This window comes from Nesoenas mayeri (genome assembly GCF_963082525.1).
Source record: "Nesoenas mayeri genome assembly, chromosome: 6".
Taxonomy (NCBI): domain Eukaryota; kingdom Metazoa; phylum Chordata; class Aves; order Columbiformes; family Columbidae; genus Nesoenas; species Nesoenas mayeri.
In genome coordinates, this window is record NC_137545.1 from 38,607,698 (window position 1) to 38,622,177 (window position 14,480).

General features: G+C 39.9%; 1 protein-coding gene across 1 annotated transcript in view; it reads right to left on the reverse strand.

The window, feature by feature from the left end:
• The window catches only part of LOC308041979 (von Willebrand factor D and EGF domain-containing protein-like), a gene marked incomplete at its 3' end in the record, with an annotated part of 254,731 nt that extends 240,488 nt beyond the window's left edge, over positions 1-14,243 (reverse strand). The window contains exon 1 of the mRNA XM_080346976.1: positions 13,931-14,243. Within this exon, the coding sequence (XP_080203102.1) occupies positions 13,931-14,027 (97 nt within the window). The 5' untranslated portion in view covers positions 14,028-14,243. The remainder of the gene's footprint in view (positions 1-13,930) is intronic.
• Between the last annotated feature and the right edge of the window lie 237 nt (positions 14,244-14,480).

The window sequence follows — 14,480 nt, forward strand, 5'->3', positions numbered from 1 at the left end:
AACTATTTTAAGAGCTGAAGAAAGATTGGAGTATATGGGAATTGTCCCTTAGGAAAGGTTAAAGTGTCACTGGATTTATTTTAAGCCATCTTACTCTGCAACTGCATTTTAGCAAACATCCTAAAATGCTGCAGTTGCTTCCACTCACCTGCTGGTGTCCTGCACAAACCTTCATGAAGTGAAATAAAGGCGGTAGAAAGCAAGAGGAGCTGGAAAGGTCTAACAGGCAGGATATTCTGCCTTCTAATAGCTCTTCTTTTTGGTCTGCATGAACTGGGCAGATATTACTTCATGTAGGCTGAGACCCAAACAATAACCACATCCTACCTTTAAAAGAAAAGAGACGCACGAAGTACTCCTTTTAGTGAAGAATATAAGCTAAATCTCATGAGTTTCTCTCTTGCACGTGAATAAAATAACCGCAACCCATCAATCCCTGTGCCACCATCTCATTCTTTACATACTTTGATGGCGTTTTAATAGGATTACATCCACAAGGATGCAGGTGATGTCCCTGGACACAACTGAAGCCAGAAGGCTGCTGCCAGCAGATGGGGTGGGCACAGCTGTGCCTAAAGAGACAGCAGCTGGAAAGGACTGAGTTGGCCACCCAAAGAGAGAACAGCTGGAAAACCAAAAAAAAAAAAGAGGTTTTTAAAGTGGTCACACACAAACTGGCTTAACTGAGAGAAGCAGGTGTCGGGTCTGGGGGAAACACCTTCCTGGCAGCTCTGCAGCCTTTGGGTTGTCGCAATAAAAAGCCACCGGGAAGGGGTTTGGCACAACAGAGGGTTTGGTTTTTCTTCAAAGCAGAAAGGACTGCGGGAAACTGGCACTGGCTGCTGCTGCTACCGAAGGACAATGTTGTTCTTGGTCCTCCCAGGCAGATTTCCTTCTGCTGCCGACAACAGGATTTGCTGTGGTTTTCTGTAGGAAAGGGATTGGGACGAGTTCACTGGTAGGCTGATGGTAAAGCTCAGTATTTTAGAGTAGGGGTACATTTCTCTTCGCATGGCATTATAGGTTATAAACTTTTATTATCTTTTTTTATTCAGAGTGAACTGATCCATTTTCCTTTAGCCCAAAATGTGAGACTGCATCAGGTATACTAAACACAATGGGCAATTTATTTAAAAGGTTTAAAATCGCCGTAGGTTAGAACAAAGCTGTGATTTCCCTTTGTCCATGACTGCTGTAGCCATCTTTGCTGCTCTGTGGTGTCAGACAGAAAGCTAGTGGGTTATTGCTATATTGTGCTTCACTGTGAAATCCAGTCAGATTAATGACTTCGAGGTCACTTGAGATTTACATAATTTACATTGATGTCTTACTGTTTGAAGTATTTTACAAAATCAGGAAATAAATTGTAGGTTTTATAGAAATATCATAATTAAAAATTGACTTGTACTAACTGTTGGCTTCAGGAACGCGCATGAAGTTCAAGTATGATGGATTGTTTTGCTCAATGAAAACTATAAAAAGCCAGAAGAGACTTATGATGATAAAAAGCATATTTTTAAGGTGGTTACATTATCAATCTTTATATTGAGCCAAATGCTGCTTGCATCTCTTCTGCGCATATTTTATTGACTTCATTATGACCGGTTGTGGAAGGAGAGCAATATTTCTATTATAGTGAAGAAATATTATCACATTCAAAATCAAAACGTGTTCTTGAACCAAGTATAAAACTTCAGAAGCCAGAAATCAAGCAGTTGGTTTAGTTATGTCTCCAATATGACTTAATCACTCTAGAATTTAGCAAGCTCTGATAAATCTTTCCGCTATAAAAACAGAACAGGAAATTTCTTTCCTCACATTAGCAAACAAAATATTCAGATGGTGAATGTATTTTCTCCAATAGTTTGATTTGGGAGTAGCGATTAAAAATATGCAAGAGGAATCTGTGACACGTAAGGCTGGTCTCAATGAGGTTTTTTAAAAGGAAAATGTGTTTGAGGGCAGCTGTTATGATGCAAAAAAGAACCAAACTACTCTTTGTATGGCTGGTATATTTGCAGTGAAAATCAATGGACAGGACCAACAGCCTTGAGTTTAACAAGGTGTTAGAGGGTCCACAACGTGAGATTCCTGTGTGAGAAATTAGATGTGTACTTGTATTCAGTTTCAAACCAAAACTCAGTTTTTGCAAGATACTGAAAAGTGGCTGATAAAAATGTGAAGTTCTACCTTGTTGCTACAATTAGAGGTGGAGCAAGAAGTGTTTTCCTACCCCTTTCCTCTGCGTGCTGGGGGAGACCAAATGTCCAAGCTCCAACCACTGCCCAGGAGAAGACTGAGCAGGAGCTGGAGGTTGGAAATAGCAGGTGTTGGGGTGAGGTGGGTTCTGGGCAGGGCCGTGGGACAGCAATGGATGGCACAAGGGCACCAAAACATCTTGCTGTCACTCATCTTACAATCCTGAACTCGAGAGGAATGAATCTGGTGTACAGACATCTCTTATTTGTATGAGATGTACTGTGCAGTTGCAGAAGCAGGGCAGTGGTAGCTGCAGGCTTGTTCTTTTTAATCCGAGCCTTCCCCGTAAGGCAGCGGTGTGTGCACCTCCCTTGTGATGAAATTACATGTTCAACAAGCTGCGCTTCGCAGTCATGTAATATAATGGTTATGCAAACAGGGAGAGAGACATCTTTCTGTTGTGCCTTCATGAGATGGGTTGGAAGCAAGTTTTGATCTGTATGCCAGATATCTGTGATAATGAAATTGAAATTCCACTTAGTGGCTGCTTTTTTCCCTTGTTTTGCAGCCCAGTCCTCATTTTTTTTGCTATCGTGCTTCACTGGGAGCCCTCAGAGAAGCCAAAACAGGATGGGAGTCTGTGAGTAACAGATCTGAGAGCAGAAGGCAAAAGGAAACCATGGGGGAGATATATGTAAAGCTTCTTTATGGTAATCACATAGTGTAAGAGGTATGCTAAACCCAAGAGACTGATTTTTACATAATGACTGTCCTATAAATGCTCTTCTGCTCGTTGGTGTTGCCAATTGTCAGGTTGCATGTTCCTTCGCAGCTTCACTTGGGTTTCAAATGGACAATCACATGCTGACGAGTTTTCTGGGCCTTTGTATCCCAGTTCTCTGAATGATGGGCAAAATGGCTTGGATAGAATCTTCCAGGTGCCTTATCTGAGTTTCAGAAATAAATAACTTGTTGGGTTCGCTCTTGAACTCTCTCACTGTATAGATCACTAGGGGTCACCAGAAAGAAGCAAAACTTTGTACTTAAACTGGAATGCTTATAAATTTATAGAGTGTTTTTCAGCTAATCTTTTAGAGGGGATAATTTAGTTTTCAAAAACCAAGACAAATTATTTTTCCCCCAGACGACAGGTATTTCCTACTAATGAAAATGCCATTATAGAAGGCTCATGTTAAAAAGCAAAAAAAAAGGCTTGTGTGCAATTTCTCACTCGCATAATTGCGTGTTGATATTGAAAAGACACTGTGGTTTGAAGTTTTACTCTAAGCTAAAATAAGATACTTGCTCTTGCGGTTTAGAAACCTGTGTTAGAATAGTGGCTTATGCAGCAGTATGAATTTTAACTTTTCAACTGGGCTTAAACAAAGGAGTAACTAGTTTTGGTAAAAATTCACTGCAATATCTTTTAGTTTGTAAATTGTATAAATATAGGTTACGTTTTTACCAGAATTTGGTCCAGTTCTGTGCTTGCAAATCTGAGAAAATATATGGCATGAGGTGACAAGAGGTTTATCCAAGGATGCTTGAAAGTCTGCTCAGGTAGAAAGAATATTTTGGGAGAAAAGAACAAAGTTAGCATGGGTAGAGTTCGGTGGAAATTTGAGGAAGAATTTGGCACAGCGCTGTTTTATTGCTCCTCTGTTCATTCTTAGTGTTGAGCAAAGGCAAAGTTTTCCTGTGAATATTCAGCCAGTGGTCAGTTTGGCCTTAACAAAAACAGAGAACTAGTCAAGGGGCACCTCATTTACCAAAATACATCTATTTATGTATTTTCCCAGTGGCCTGATGCCTGTCACGGGAGAGACCAGTGTCTTGCAGGAGTGTTTGGCTGTATACTGCGCCCAGCAAAGCTGCATCGTTCATACTCCTGCCAGTGTATATTCATGAATATTCTGTGTTTTGTCTTGTCCTCCATCAGTCCAGGAAAAACTGAGATTGTTTCTCCCTCTCTTCTTGAATGTATATATTTTATAGCTAATGAAAAAGCTCAGGAAATATAACTGTCCCTCATATTGATTTTGCTTTTATATAGTGCCTTTTCCCCAAATGGATGCCAGAATGCACTCTTAAAATCAAACTATATAGAACAATAATTTCTACCAGAATGGAAAAACATGGCAGCAGCTTAACAGCGCACTTTAGTGCGAGGCAACACTTTAGGAAATGAAGGTGGCTTTAAGGAGCAAGAATAATCTCAAGACCTTGAAGAAGTTATAAGAGATGGGTACGGAGCAAGACCCAGAGCAGCCTTTCCCCCAAAGCCGGATGGGGGAAACACCTCCCCAGCCCTTCACTCAAACCCTCTCATAGTAGAGAGTGGGTGCTATCAGGCATATCTTATAGGGTGAAATATTATTTAAGCTACAAGGGCTCTTAAAACATCAGATTTCAGTTCATGTAACACATAACACAACAGCCCCCAGCTCTTCATGCAGAATTTTCTCAGCTGTATCCCCATTTAGCTGTCAGCTGTGTGCCAGCGGGTACCTCCTGCCCCAGCTCCAGGGCCCTCATCACAGCCTCCCAAATTAGGGATGTCTTTGCCTGCAGTAAAACTATGATTTTTGTAAAGCAAAAATTAAATTTACTTCTTGTTTTCTTCATGCAGAATATCCAATTCCCTTATGCCCTCCTGTAAGCATAAAACAGTAAGGGATACAGGATACTCTGCAGCTTTCTTTTTGCAGAAAAGGGCCTTTTACAAAAAAAAAAAACCCACACAGTTGAAAATCAGTGAGTTAGAACATTGCTTCATAAGCACAAATGAACATAAATCACTTCTTTCTGCATTGTTGGGGACTCACAAACAAGTATCGTTGCTAATATTGAAATTTACTGCCCTTTTTATGTAGCTTGTTCATTCTTCTAAAAAATGTATGCTTGCGTTAGAGCTGGTCAGGAATTTTAAGTGATTGGTTTATATTCTGTTAATGAAACTTTTTGTAGAAATGTGCAAGTTTTAAGACCTGTGCTGGGGTTTTTTGCTACAGGTTTCATGTTAGGAAAGGAGGCATTTGGAGGCTCATGCGCTTAGGTGTATGGTTTTGACCAAAAAAACACATATCAATCAATTGAATGATCAGCCTTTCTACCTAACTCTGGACTGGAATTGCTTTATTTTTTATGAATAGCAAATACACTGTGCACCACAGAATGAATGACCCTGCTGTCCATAGCAGTTATTTACACCTTTACAGTAGACAGAGACCTGGGAGGCTGACACAGAAGCTCTTATTCCAAGAGGTATTTAATTACTAATAGAAAGTGAAAGCGTTCAAATAAGAGATCTAAAGATATTCTCTCTGGCATAATCGATAGACCAGTTCTGAGGGCACTTGTCTGTGACAGAAGAGATTGATCCACCTCCTGTATGCTAAAACACGACATCTTTCCTGTCAGAAGTGATTAACAAAATATCAAGCTATCAGTTGGCACTTGGGGTTTTTCCCAGTTTTGTCTCAGTGGAAAAGTAAATTTTTAATTGTTTTCAATTGTTAAAGCAATTAGACAGAAAAAACCTTCCTGGGTGCATCAACAGCAGCTACTCAACCCAAAGTATGTTATCTTTGGGAAGCCATGTAGTCTGTGGACTGTTCTGCAGATAATCACAGTGCGGATGTCACCGTAGCAGGGGTGAACCTCTGGAATTCAGAGGCAAAAGTCCTGCTTAATAGTTGGATTTGTATGGTGTATTTTTTTTTGTGGCCACCGCAATTTTTCTTGCTGTGTTTCTGTAGCACTACTTTGAGCGATAATTACATGAAGCGGTAACAGCAGTGGCCAAAATGGTATTTCCTATGCTTATGTACACATGTGGCCACCTGTGCTACTTTTTACAGTATTGCAACATTTTAGTTTGATATTCAATTTAGCCACATTAAAAGCAACAGAAGTGTTAATATATGTTACGGTTGTCAAAGGTGTACCTTATCCCCATGTGCTGACCAGCTGCAAACTTAAATCTGAGAACCTCACCAAATGGTTCTCCGGAAAGCCTGTGCTTCACTGTCAGAGGAGGATTTCAAAACCCACCTGGACACCTTCCTGTGTGATCTGCTCTGGTGAACCTGCTTTAGCAGGTGGGTTGGACTGGATGATCTCCAGAAGTCCCTTCCAACCCAAATCGTTCTGTGATTCTCTGGTTTCTCAGCAAACCAGATTTAAAAAAAAAAAAGCCAAAATAAAGTTGTCTTCTTCAAGGGTCTTGAAAATCTAATACCACCACAAAAATCAGGCTTTGGAAGACAGCTTGTTTTCCGGCTAATCATTTTATACACAAGTACTGTTCAGTGTCTTTGCCGACAGCTCTTCTGAGTGGTACAGAAGCTCCTTCAGCACGGGTCTCTGACCTGGTGTGTGTTTCTGTCCCTGGGCACAGCTCACCAGGTCCCCTTGTGTCACGCTGGCACTTAATGAGGATGCTTGGTATTCTCAGGAGGTGACTGTAAGCTCAGGCCTAAGGGGAGAAGATGAAGCTGTTTTGAAACAGCAGATGAACAATATTGTCAGGAGTGTGTTAGTGAGAGAAAGTGTCTACACACCCATGCAAGGAGTATAAGTAATAGCAAACAGAATGAGAAATGTTAACAGATAACAGACGTTATGAAGCGGCAGGAATAACTGTGGGTGATTTTCATGACTAAAATATCAGTTATTGGGAAAACATGAAAAAGGAAGAAGTGCAGGAACGGGGATGGGTAGTAGATCTGTGATTTATGTCAAAGCTAGTTGTATTGCAGGGCGTTGCAATCATGTCAAGAGGAGAAAATAGCCGTAAATTTGGGGGTAATTCCTCTGGGAGATATATAGCTTGTGCTGGGATCACAGCCTGCGACTTGAATCCAGCTATCCTGAAGTACATCAGTATCTTTAAGCCTAATGCCCTCACCCAAGCACAGACTAAGGACAGGGATTAAGTCAGACTTAAACTCTCCGCATTCAAGCCTGAGTGCTGCAGACTGGGAATGCTACTGGCCACTCCAGCTTTTCAGTGCCACTGTCTGCAGTGGTTTATTGGGGATTTATTCTACAGGATTGATTGGAATAAGTAGTCCAGGCAAAGGACAGAAAATTGTTTGAAACTAGAGGATTCCTAAGTTCAACAACTACGAGTGAGACTTTTAAAGGATATTATAGGAGAAAAGAAGCCCAAATACTTGAGGAATGTTATGGAGTGTGGGTGTCTGAGTTCTGCTGGCACTTAGAAGAATGTTGGAGCAAAACCCACCTTCTGGGGTGGTTATTGGTTAGCTAAGGGAGAAAGATAGCTTTCTTTTACCTTTATTTTCACTCTGCTTTATACATATTGAGATAATTAAATGTCCATGTATTTTAGCACTTGGAGAATAGGTTGCAAGCACACTGGGGTAGGAAACAGCCTCCTCTTCATTTTCCTTGTATTTCTTGCAAAAGAGAAACAAGGAATTAATTAGATTTCACCCTGTTTATGTCTTTGTTGCTAGCTCTAATCTTAACATCTAATAAAAGAACAGACCAAATGGCTCTGTTAAGAAGAGAACAGAGCTAATGATAAGGTAGCCTGAGTGAATCAAAGTATCTGTGCTGTGTTACTGAGGGAGGCTGAGTCACAGTCAACTAATTTTATAGCATGCCCATAGTTGATTATAAAGCAAATAATTGGAGGAAAGGGACAAAGCAACCTATTAAAAATAATCTCTGAGAGATATTTGAAAATCTGCCTGTTCTGGTAGCTGGACCAAATCAACAAATAACATATCTGACTGATGCAGTGAAGTCTAATAATGCTAATTCTAAAGCAGCTTTTAATTATTAAGTTATTCATAACAAAATGTTAGCGTAGCTATTAAATAAACTAGTGACTGAGTTTTCCCTCCCTTTGTTCTTCATATAGGGCTGTAGAAAATCAATGAGCTAAAATTCCATTAAAAGTTTGCAGGAGGGTCAAACATCAGCAAAATACAATTTTAAACTGAGATGAGATCAGGAGCTGATCCAATACAGGCTCCATTCTGTAAAGGAACGATCTAGTTTAGATCCCTAGTCATACTCCACATTTACCGTGAAACTCATCACAGAGCTATTAAATTTGCGAACTTCCAAGAACTCTCTTGTCCCTGTATCATCTTTTTGGCTTTTTTCTGTAGAATTTTTCCTTCTGAGCCAAATATAAGTTGATGAGACTTAAAAAAAAATGCAGAGAAAGTTAGACTTAAGAGTCCAGGATGGGAAATGTTTTACCTTTTCTTATTAGTGTAAGGAGGAGGAAAAGTTGGGGTATCCACCGGTTCATGAGAAGTACAAGAGCTACTGAGCTGATGAAGCATTAGCAAGATACTACGTGAGGGACCATTTACCGAAACTGTCAACACACAAAGCTGTCAAGGGACGGCTGAGTTGTAAAATGCTCCAGCTACCACAGGAGATGAATTACATTATTGTGCTATGCAGATAAATTGCAATCCAGCTCGTGGAAGCTGCTTTGCGAACAAAATAGGGGAATGAGATAAACTCGCTCTCGATCGATGAATTAATATAAAACCAGCAAAAGGAGCAGAGCAGACTACTACAATCCCTCAATTATATTAGGCAATCAATTTTTTTTCCTTTCAATATGTAGAATATTCCCTTGCGACCCCCGTGGATGCCATGCAGTGTGAACACGGCAATCAAAGTAATAGACGTCAGAATAATCAAAATAATATGTGTCAGAAAGAAGCAAATGAGTACATACATTCATTAAGTAAATCTCCTAAGAGCTTAACACACAAAACTCTTTCCAGAAAAGCTGTACAAACAACTGCGCGCACTAACATGTGGTTTTACTGCTATTTCAAAGTCAGATGAAAAATATTCTTCAAACTAACACAATTTTTTATCAGATTTCACCATAAATAATCTCTACTTAAGGTAAAACACATAGTGCAGCTGCCACAATGAAGTTAATAAAGGTCATAACTGAAGGTAAAATACACAACTCCGAAGAAAACTTATGAATCATTAAACAATCAGTATGTTCTGACAATGAAGCATTAAACGCAACATCCATTCTTGTAGTGGAATAGGCACCAATGGCCAACACTAAACCTTCATCTGTGAGATGACAAGAAAGACATTTAATCCAGGAGGAAAGTAGCTGAAAAGTCAGAATAAAAACCCAAATGTCCAAGGAAACAAATTTGTAGACAAAATCAGACAAACCAGTAATCTGGCTGCCTTGAACTTTTCCCTATAAACTACTCAAAGGGGTACAGCAGAAACCCCGTTAAAATAGACATAATGCTGCTTCTCACAATATTCTCAGCCTTTTGAACCAGCAAGTCTAGTTCACAAAAAAAAGTGGAGAAACAAGTTAGAATGAAGGAGCCATTTTTGAAGCTGAGAACATGTTATTAGGCTACAGTGGCCTAGGAAGAAGTCGGAAAAAAATGGAAAAGAAATTCTGACTCTAATGAAGTGAGTGCAGGAAAGACTTTTCCTTCTGTTCTTCAACTATATTTGTATGATACAGTTGATTGAGCATTTTTGAAGTGATTGGATCCTTTCCTAATTGAAATCAAAGGGGATTTGAGTGAAATTTCGAGTTTTGGTCCTCTAAAATTTCTTAAGGAGTCTAAAACCCACAAGCAATACTTTGTGCCCCTGGAGTTTTTGCGTGTAGCCATTTGACTTCAGAGTTCATGAGGAAGATGGAGGAAGGTTCAGCATTTTTATTACACTCCTATTTACTATATTTGCTTTTCGTTGTGCTGCAGTTACCAGGGTTGAGTTGTGACTCATGAGGCCTCGATACAGATCTCAGCTCCACCAAAAGATTTTCTGCATGACCTTGAGCCACTTGACATCTCCATCCCATCTGTAAACCAGAATGACGATGCTTCCTCTCCGCAGCAATTTGTCTTGTCAATTTAGGAGCATGTACTGATCTGTCTTGACTACTTGCAGCTCCTATCGATTGCGAAGGAAGTTAGATGTGTACAATACTTCTTTGGATTTGGCATTTGGAGACAAAATAACTTTGAGGAACTGGACAATTTAAAGAAGCATTTTGGCCATAAATGTCCTATATTGTTATGAACAGTGCATAATAAAATAGTCCTCAATTTTAACACAGTGTAGAGTAAGGAGTTTACACCATATACGCATTTGGCAGGTTAATGGAAAACAGGCAAATCTTGAAAGCTGCAGTAGAAGGGCAGCTGTCTCACACCAAACCTATTTTGTAAGGCTGTATAGCTTTGAGAACAACTATTAATTTTTATCAAAAGATTGAAAGACAAATGTGTGAGCTAAAAATTATTTCCTTACCAAATTTCAAAGTCCTGAACCCCAGTAGTGACACACTGCTGCTGCTCAGGAGTCACAAACACATTCATTACAAGGTCACCCCACACTGCAAGAGCCACCTGGTTTTGCCTTCTTATGAAAGAACTATTCCTGCAGTGAACATAACCCTGTTGTCTTTCAGGTTAAAAGGAGAGGAACAAAACAGTTACCAGCAAACAAATCATTGTAAAAATGATTTTTACGAAGCTACTAGCTTTGCTTTGACTGCACATAATCATATAAAATCAGATTTCTCTCTTAGCTGAAACAATACAAACTGGATTAATTCCAGACAATGAGGCTACTAGAGATACTTGATCTTGACAAAAACTTATGTAAGAGGGAAATAAGATGTTAACCTGTAAACAGCTTTTGATAATTAAAAATTATATTGGGGAGAAACATGAGGTAAAGGTTGTTCTTGGACATGGCACTAAGTGCCATGGTCTAGTAAATGGACTAGAGTTGGACCAGGGGTTGGACTTGATGATCTCTGAGGTCTTTTCCAACCCAGTCGATTCTGTGATTCTTGTACCTTTGGCGGTCATTACTGCTTGTTTGCCATGGCCAAGGAGTCTTGGGTTTACTTGTGCAGGATGGCATTCAGCAGGGTATTTTTTGTTTGCACGGTGCTATAAATGTCTGTTGTGCCTTCCACAGAGTGAAGATGGAGCCAGAGCAATCCTAGCGTAATTTCTGAAGTCACAGGAATGTCCCTGACCAAACCCACTCATGGGCTGAGAGCCTGATCCCTTCAAGCTATTTCCAGCCAGATATCTGGGGCTTCCCTGGGGGTGTTGGGACCCTCTTGTGCTCAGGGACCCAGGGGCTGCAGGAACCCTGGAGCTCCAGGGGGTTGCAGGGGACCCGTGTGGCACGTTTGAGCTCTGACCAAGGGATTGGGGGCTTTGGCACCTGTAGTAGGTGCATGAAGTAGGTGGGAAAGCTCCTGAATAGTTTGAATTATTCATTTTGAAAGACTCACGGGGAAAAGTTTTCTCAGTTCCAGTATATTTTTGCTTCAAGCATGGAAAGGCATTCAGGTTTTACAGCAGAAGCTCACAAGTGACATCATGGGTTGCTTGTGGGTAGCACACAAAGCGGACTACATACTCTGATTTCAATTTCATTCTTCTAGGGGAAGCAGGAATGAGGTTCATAACATTGCAAGACATACTGAATAATTTTTGCCATGCTAGACTATTCTCATCTGCTTTCTTAAATCAGACCATTCGGATCATTTGAGAATGCATTGTCTTTTCCCACTGGCTGTAGGCTCCTAACTCTCCCCCAACACCATCCTCTCTCTTCTTCTCCTTCTTCACCTCAGGATATGTTAAAACTTTTTCTTACGTGTTTCAGAGTTGAGAAAATCCACAGGAGTGAACTTGCAAACAATTAATTGTATCTGATTTTACTGCATGTGTAACACCTTGCAGTGAAGCTTGCACAGATTTCCTGAGCTTTGAGGGCAGCTGATGCTTTGCAGAAAGCTCCTATCCAAATTAAAAGCTTTTTCAATTGTATGTTACGAAAAGGCTCCAGAGGGGATGGGGAGCAATTCCATCTTGCTGATGATGTTACAAGCAACTATCTCTTTTAAGATACTTTTCTCTAAAATGACTCTGTAAAAATGCTCTTGTCTTTTTCTTTTGATTGACTTATTTACAGAACTTCATCTGAGAAAAGTCTGACGCGTTCTGCGTTGTCATTCCTCCCACATCTATGATTCACTGAGTTGCTTTTGTCCCTGATTCTTTACTTAATCCTCTACCAGAGAGCAGATACAGATGTTATTGGTAACCCTGTTGTGTTTCTCAGTCACAGGAAATGATGTAAAAACCCAAAATAATGAGAATATCCTCCATCATTCGTACCCTAAAATAAACATGCAGAACATGACAAAGTTCTTCCTTGGTTTTTTAAAGGCCTTTTTTAATCTCTTTCTTAATGAGGCATCTGTAAAAAGCCGTTTGGTCAGACGTTCCTTATTCACGGTTAAATTCTTATGGGATTAGTGGGTTTGTTATACTCCAAGTACAAAAGTAAACAGCATATGGCTCTGTTAATATCCTTGTAATGTCACAACACAATCTGTCAGAATGCAAACTTTTTTGAGCACTTTCATTTACTTCCAAGTTCACACTATGGAAAAGAAACGACATGCGTTATGAATCCTTCCACATCACCTGAGACAGCAAGCTATTTCTTAATTCTTGTTTTGTGTTCCCAGTTTAATAAGTATGTCTATACATATTACCTTCAGTAACAAAAATACAGTGGAAAATACTGTTACTTAGTTACTAGGAGTTAAAAGGTCATTTTCCCTTGATGAAAAGCTTGTTCTATCAGATAAGTAGCTGCTACACTCCATAAAACTGGCAACCCTTCAAAAGGTTTCAGAAATTAAAGGCATTGTTTGAAGATAAAGGCGATAAGGTCATTTGCCTTGTGTTTAGTGCTGAAAACCTTTCTGGGTGACCCTTTGCTATTCAAATGAAGAGTGCTTTCAATTGTTTTGACTTCATAGAGCTAATGAGCGCTGGCTGACAATCACTTTTAAGACCAGTTGAAACTCTGCTGGTATTAAATTTTGTAAAATATTGCAATGAATTTCCATTAAAGGGGGAGTCCCTCCACAGGCTTTGCCAGAGCTGTATCCATAATCACAGCACTACTCTGCTCTGGTCCTGTTGCTTAGGGTTTTTTATTAACTCTGTTTTTACTAGTTGAATAATGTCTAACATGAGTTTCAGTGTGTTTCTGCAGGAGATTAATAAAGCTGTGTAAATAAGCTGCGTATGTAAAATCTATGTCCTCTTAGAATTCTATGCTAGAGTGAAACAAGCCTTACATTTAATGCATACAGTAGTAGAAAAATTACTCATGAACTTTTTATTCCCAGAGACTGTGTAGCTGTGTATACATGTAATTTACTAATCTGTAATGTTGGTCTGATATATGGTGTATATACTTCTCTCCTTAGGGGAATAGATTCTTATTTTAAAGCTTTTTCTTCTTTTATGGTTAATTTCATATATTCCATTTATTGCAGAATGTTGTGAATATTCGTTAAATCACTTGATTTTTTTGTAGTAGTAGGAAGTAAGAATCTCCAGAGGTTTGTAATTTCTTTATGAAAAAAGAGGTGAAAGTCCTAATGGACGATAAACACTGTGTGCTGTAAGCGTGCTTGGTTATCACTATGACATTCTTCATTACCTTAGAAGCTGTTTATTTTAACCTTGCTATCATTCTATTTTGGAGACTCTTTCTAATAATAGCCCTCTATCACCCTAACCCACTTTCAAAAGTAAATGTAAACAAGATCATCTCAGTTTAAAATGCACATGAACTCTATCCCCCCAAATGACTAACAAATAATTAAAAAGTACAAAATCCTTACCTAACGGAGCTGACTCGGTGCTAATGGCCAACAAGGGAATCCAGCAGAAGTAGGCAACAAGTTGGAGATGCTGATGGAAAGGAAGGGGCTGCTGCATATTGTCCAAGAGAGGTTTTATCCACACATCTGCAGTCGCTTAGAAGTTAACTTTTGAAGTACTAAACTTTGCATGAAAAGCCATCAGCCTGCCTGCCTCTTTCTTTTTTTTTTTTTACCCTCTTTCTTACTTTCGTCCTTTTCAACCCACTTTCTTGGAGAGGGCTTAATGTGTCATTAATCCCAGGATTTCCAAGAGGGAAGCCCTCCAGCGGTTCACAAACCCCACTGGCACCCACCCACAGCAGCCATGTGTCCCTGCAGCTGCTGGGATTTACACACCCCGCACACCCGCGCACACGGCGCGAGAACAGGAGTGGGAGGTGATCCTGGAGAAATTCGGGTTGTAAACCAAACACGCCTGCTCGGGAGGGTTTTAAAGCAGACGACAGAAACTTTAGATTGTTGCAGCCACATCTGATGCTGCGCTTGCGTGAGAGGGTTTAAAAAATGA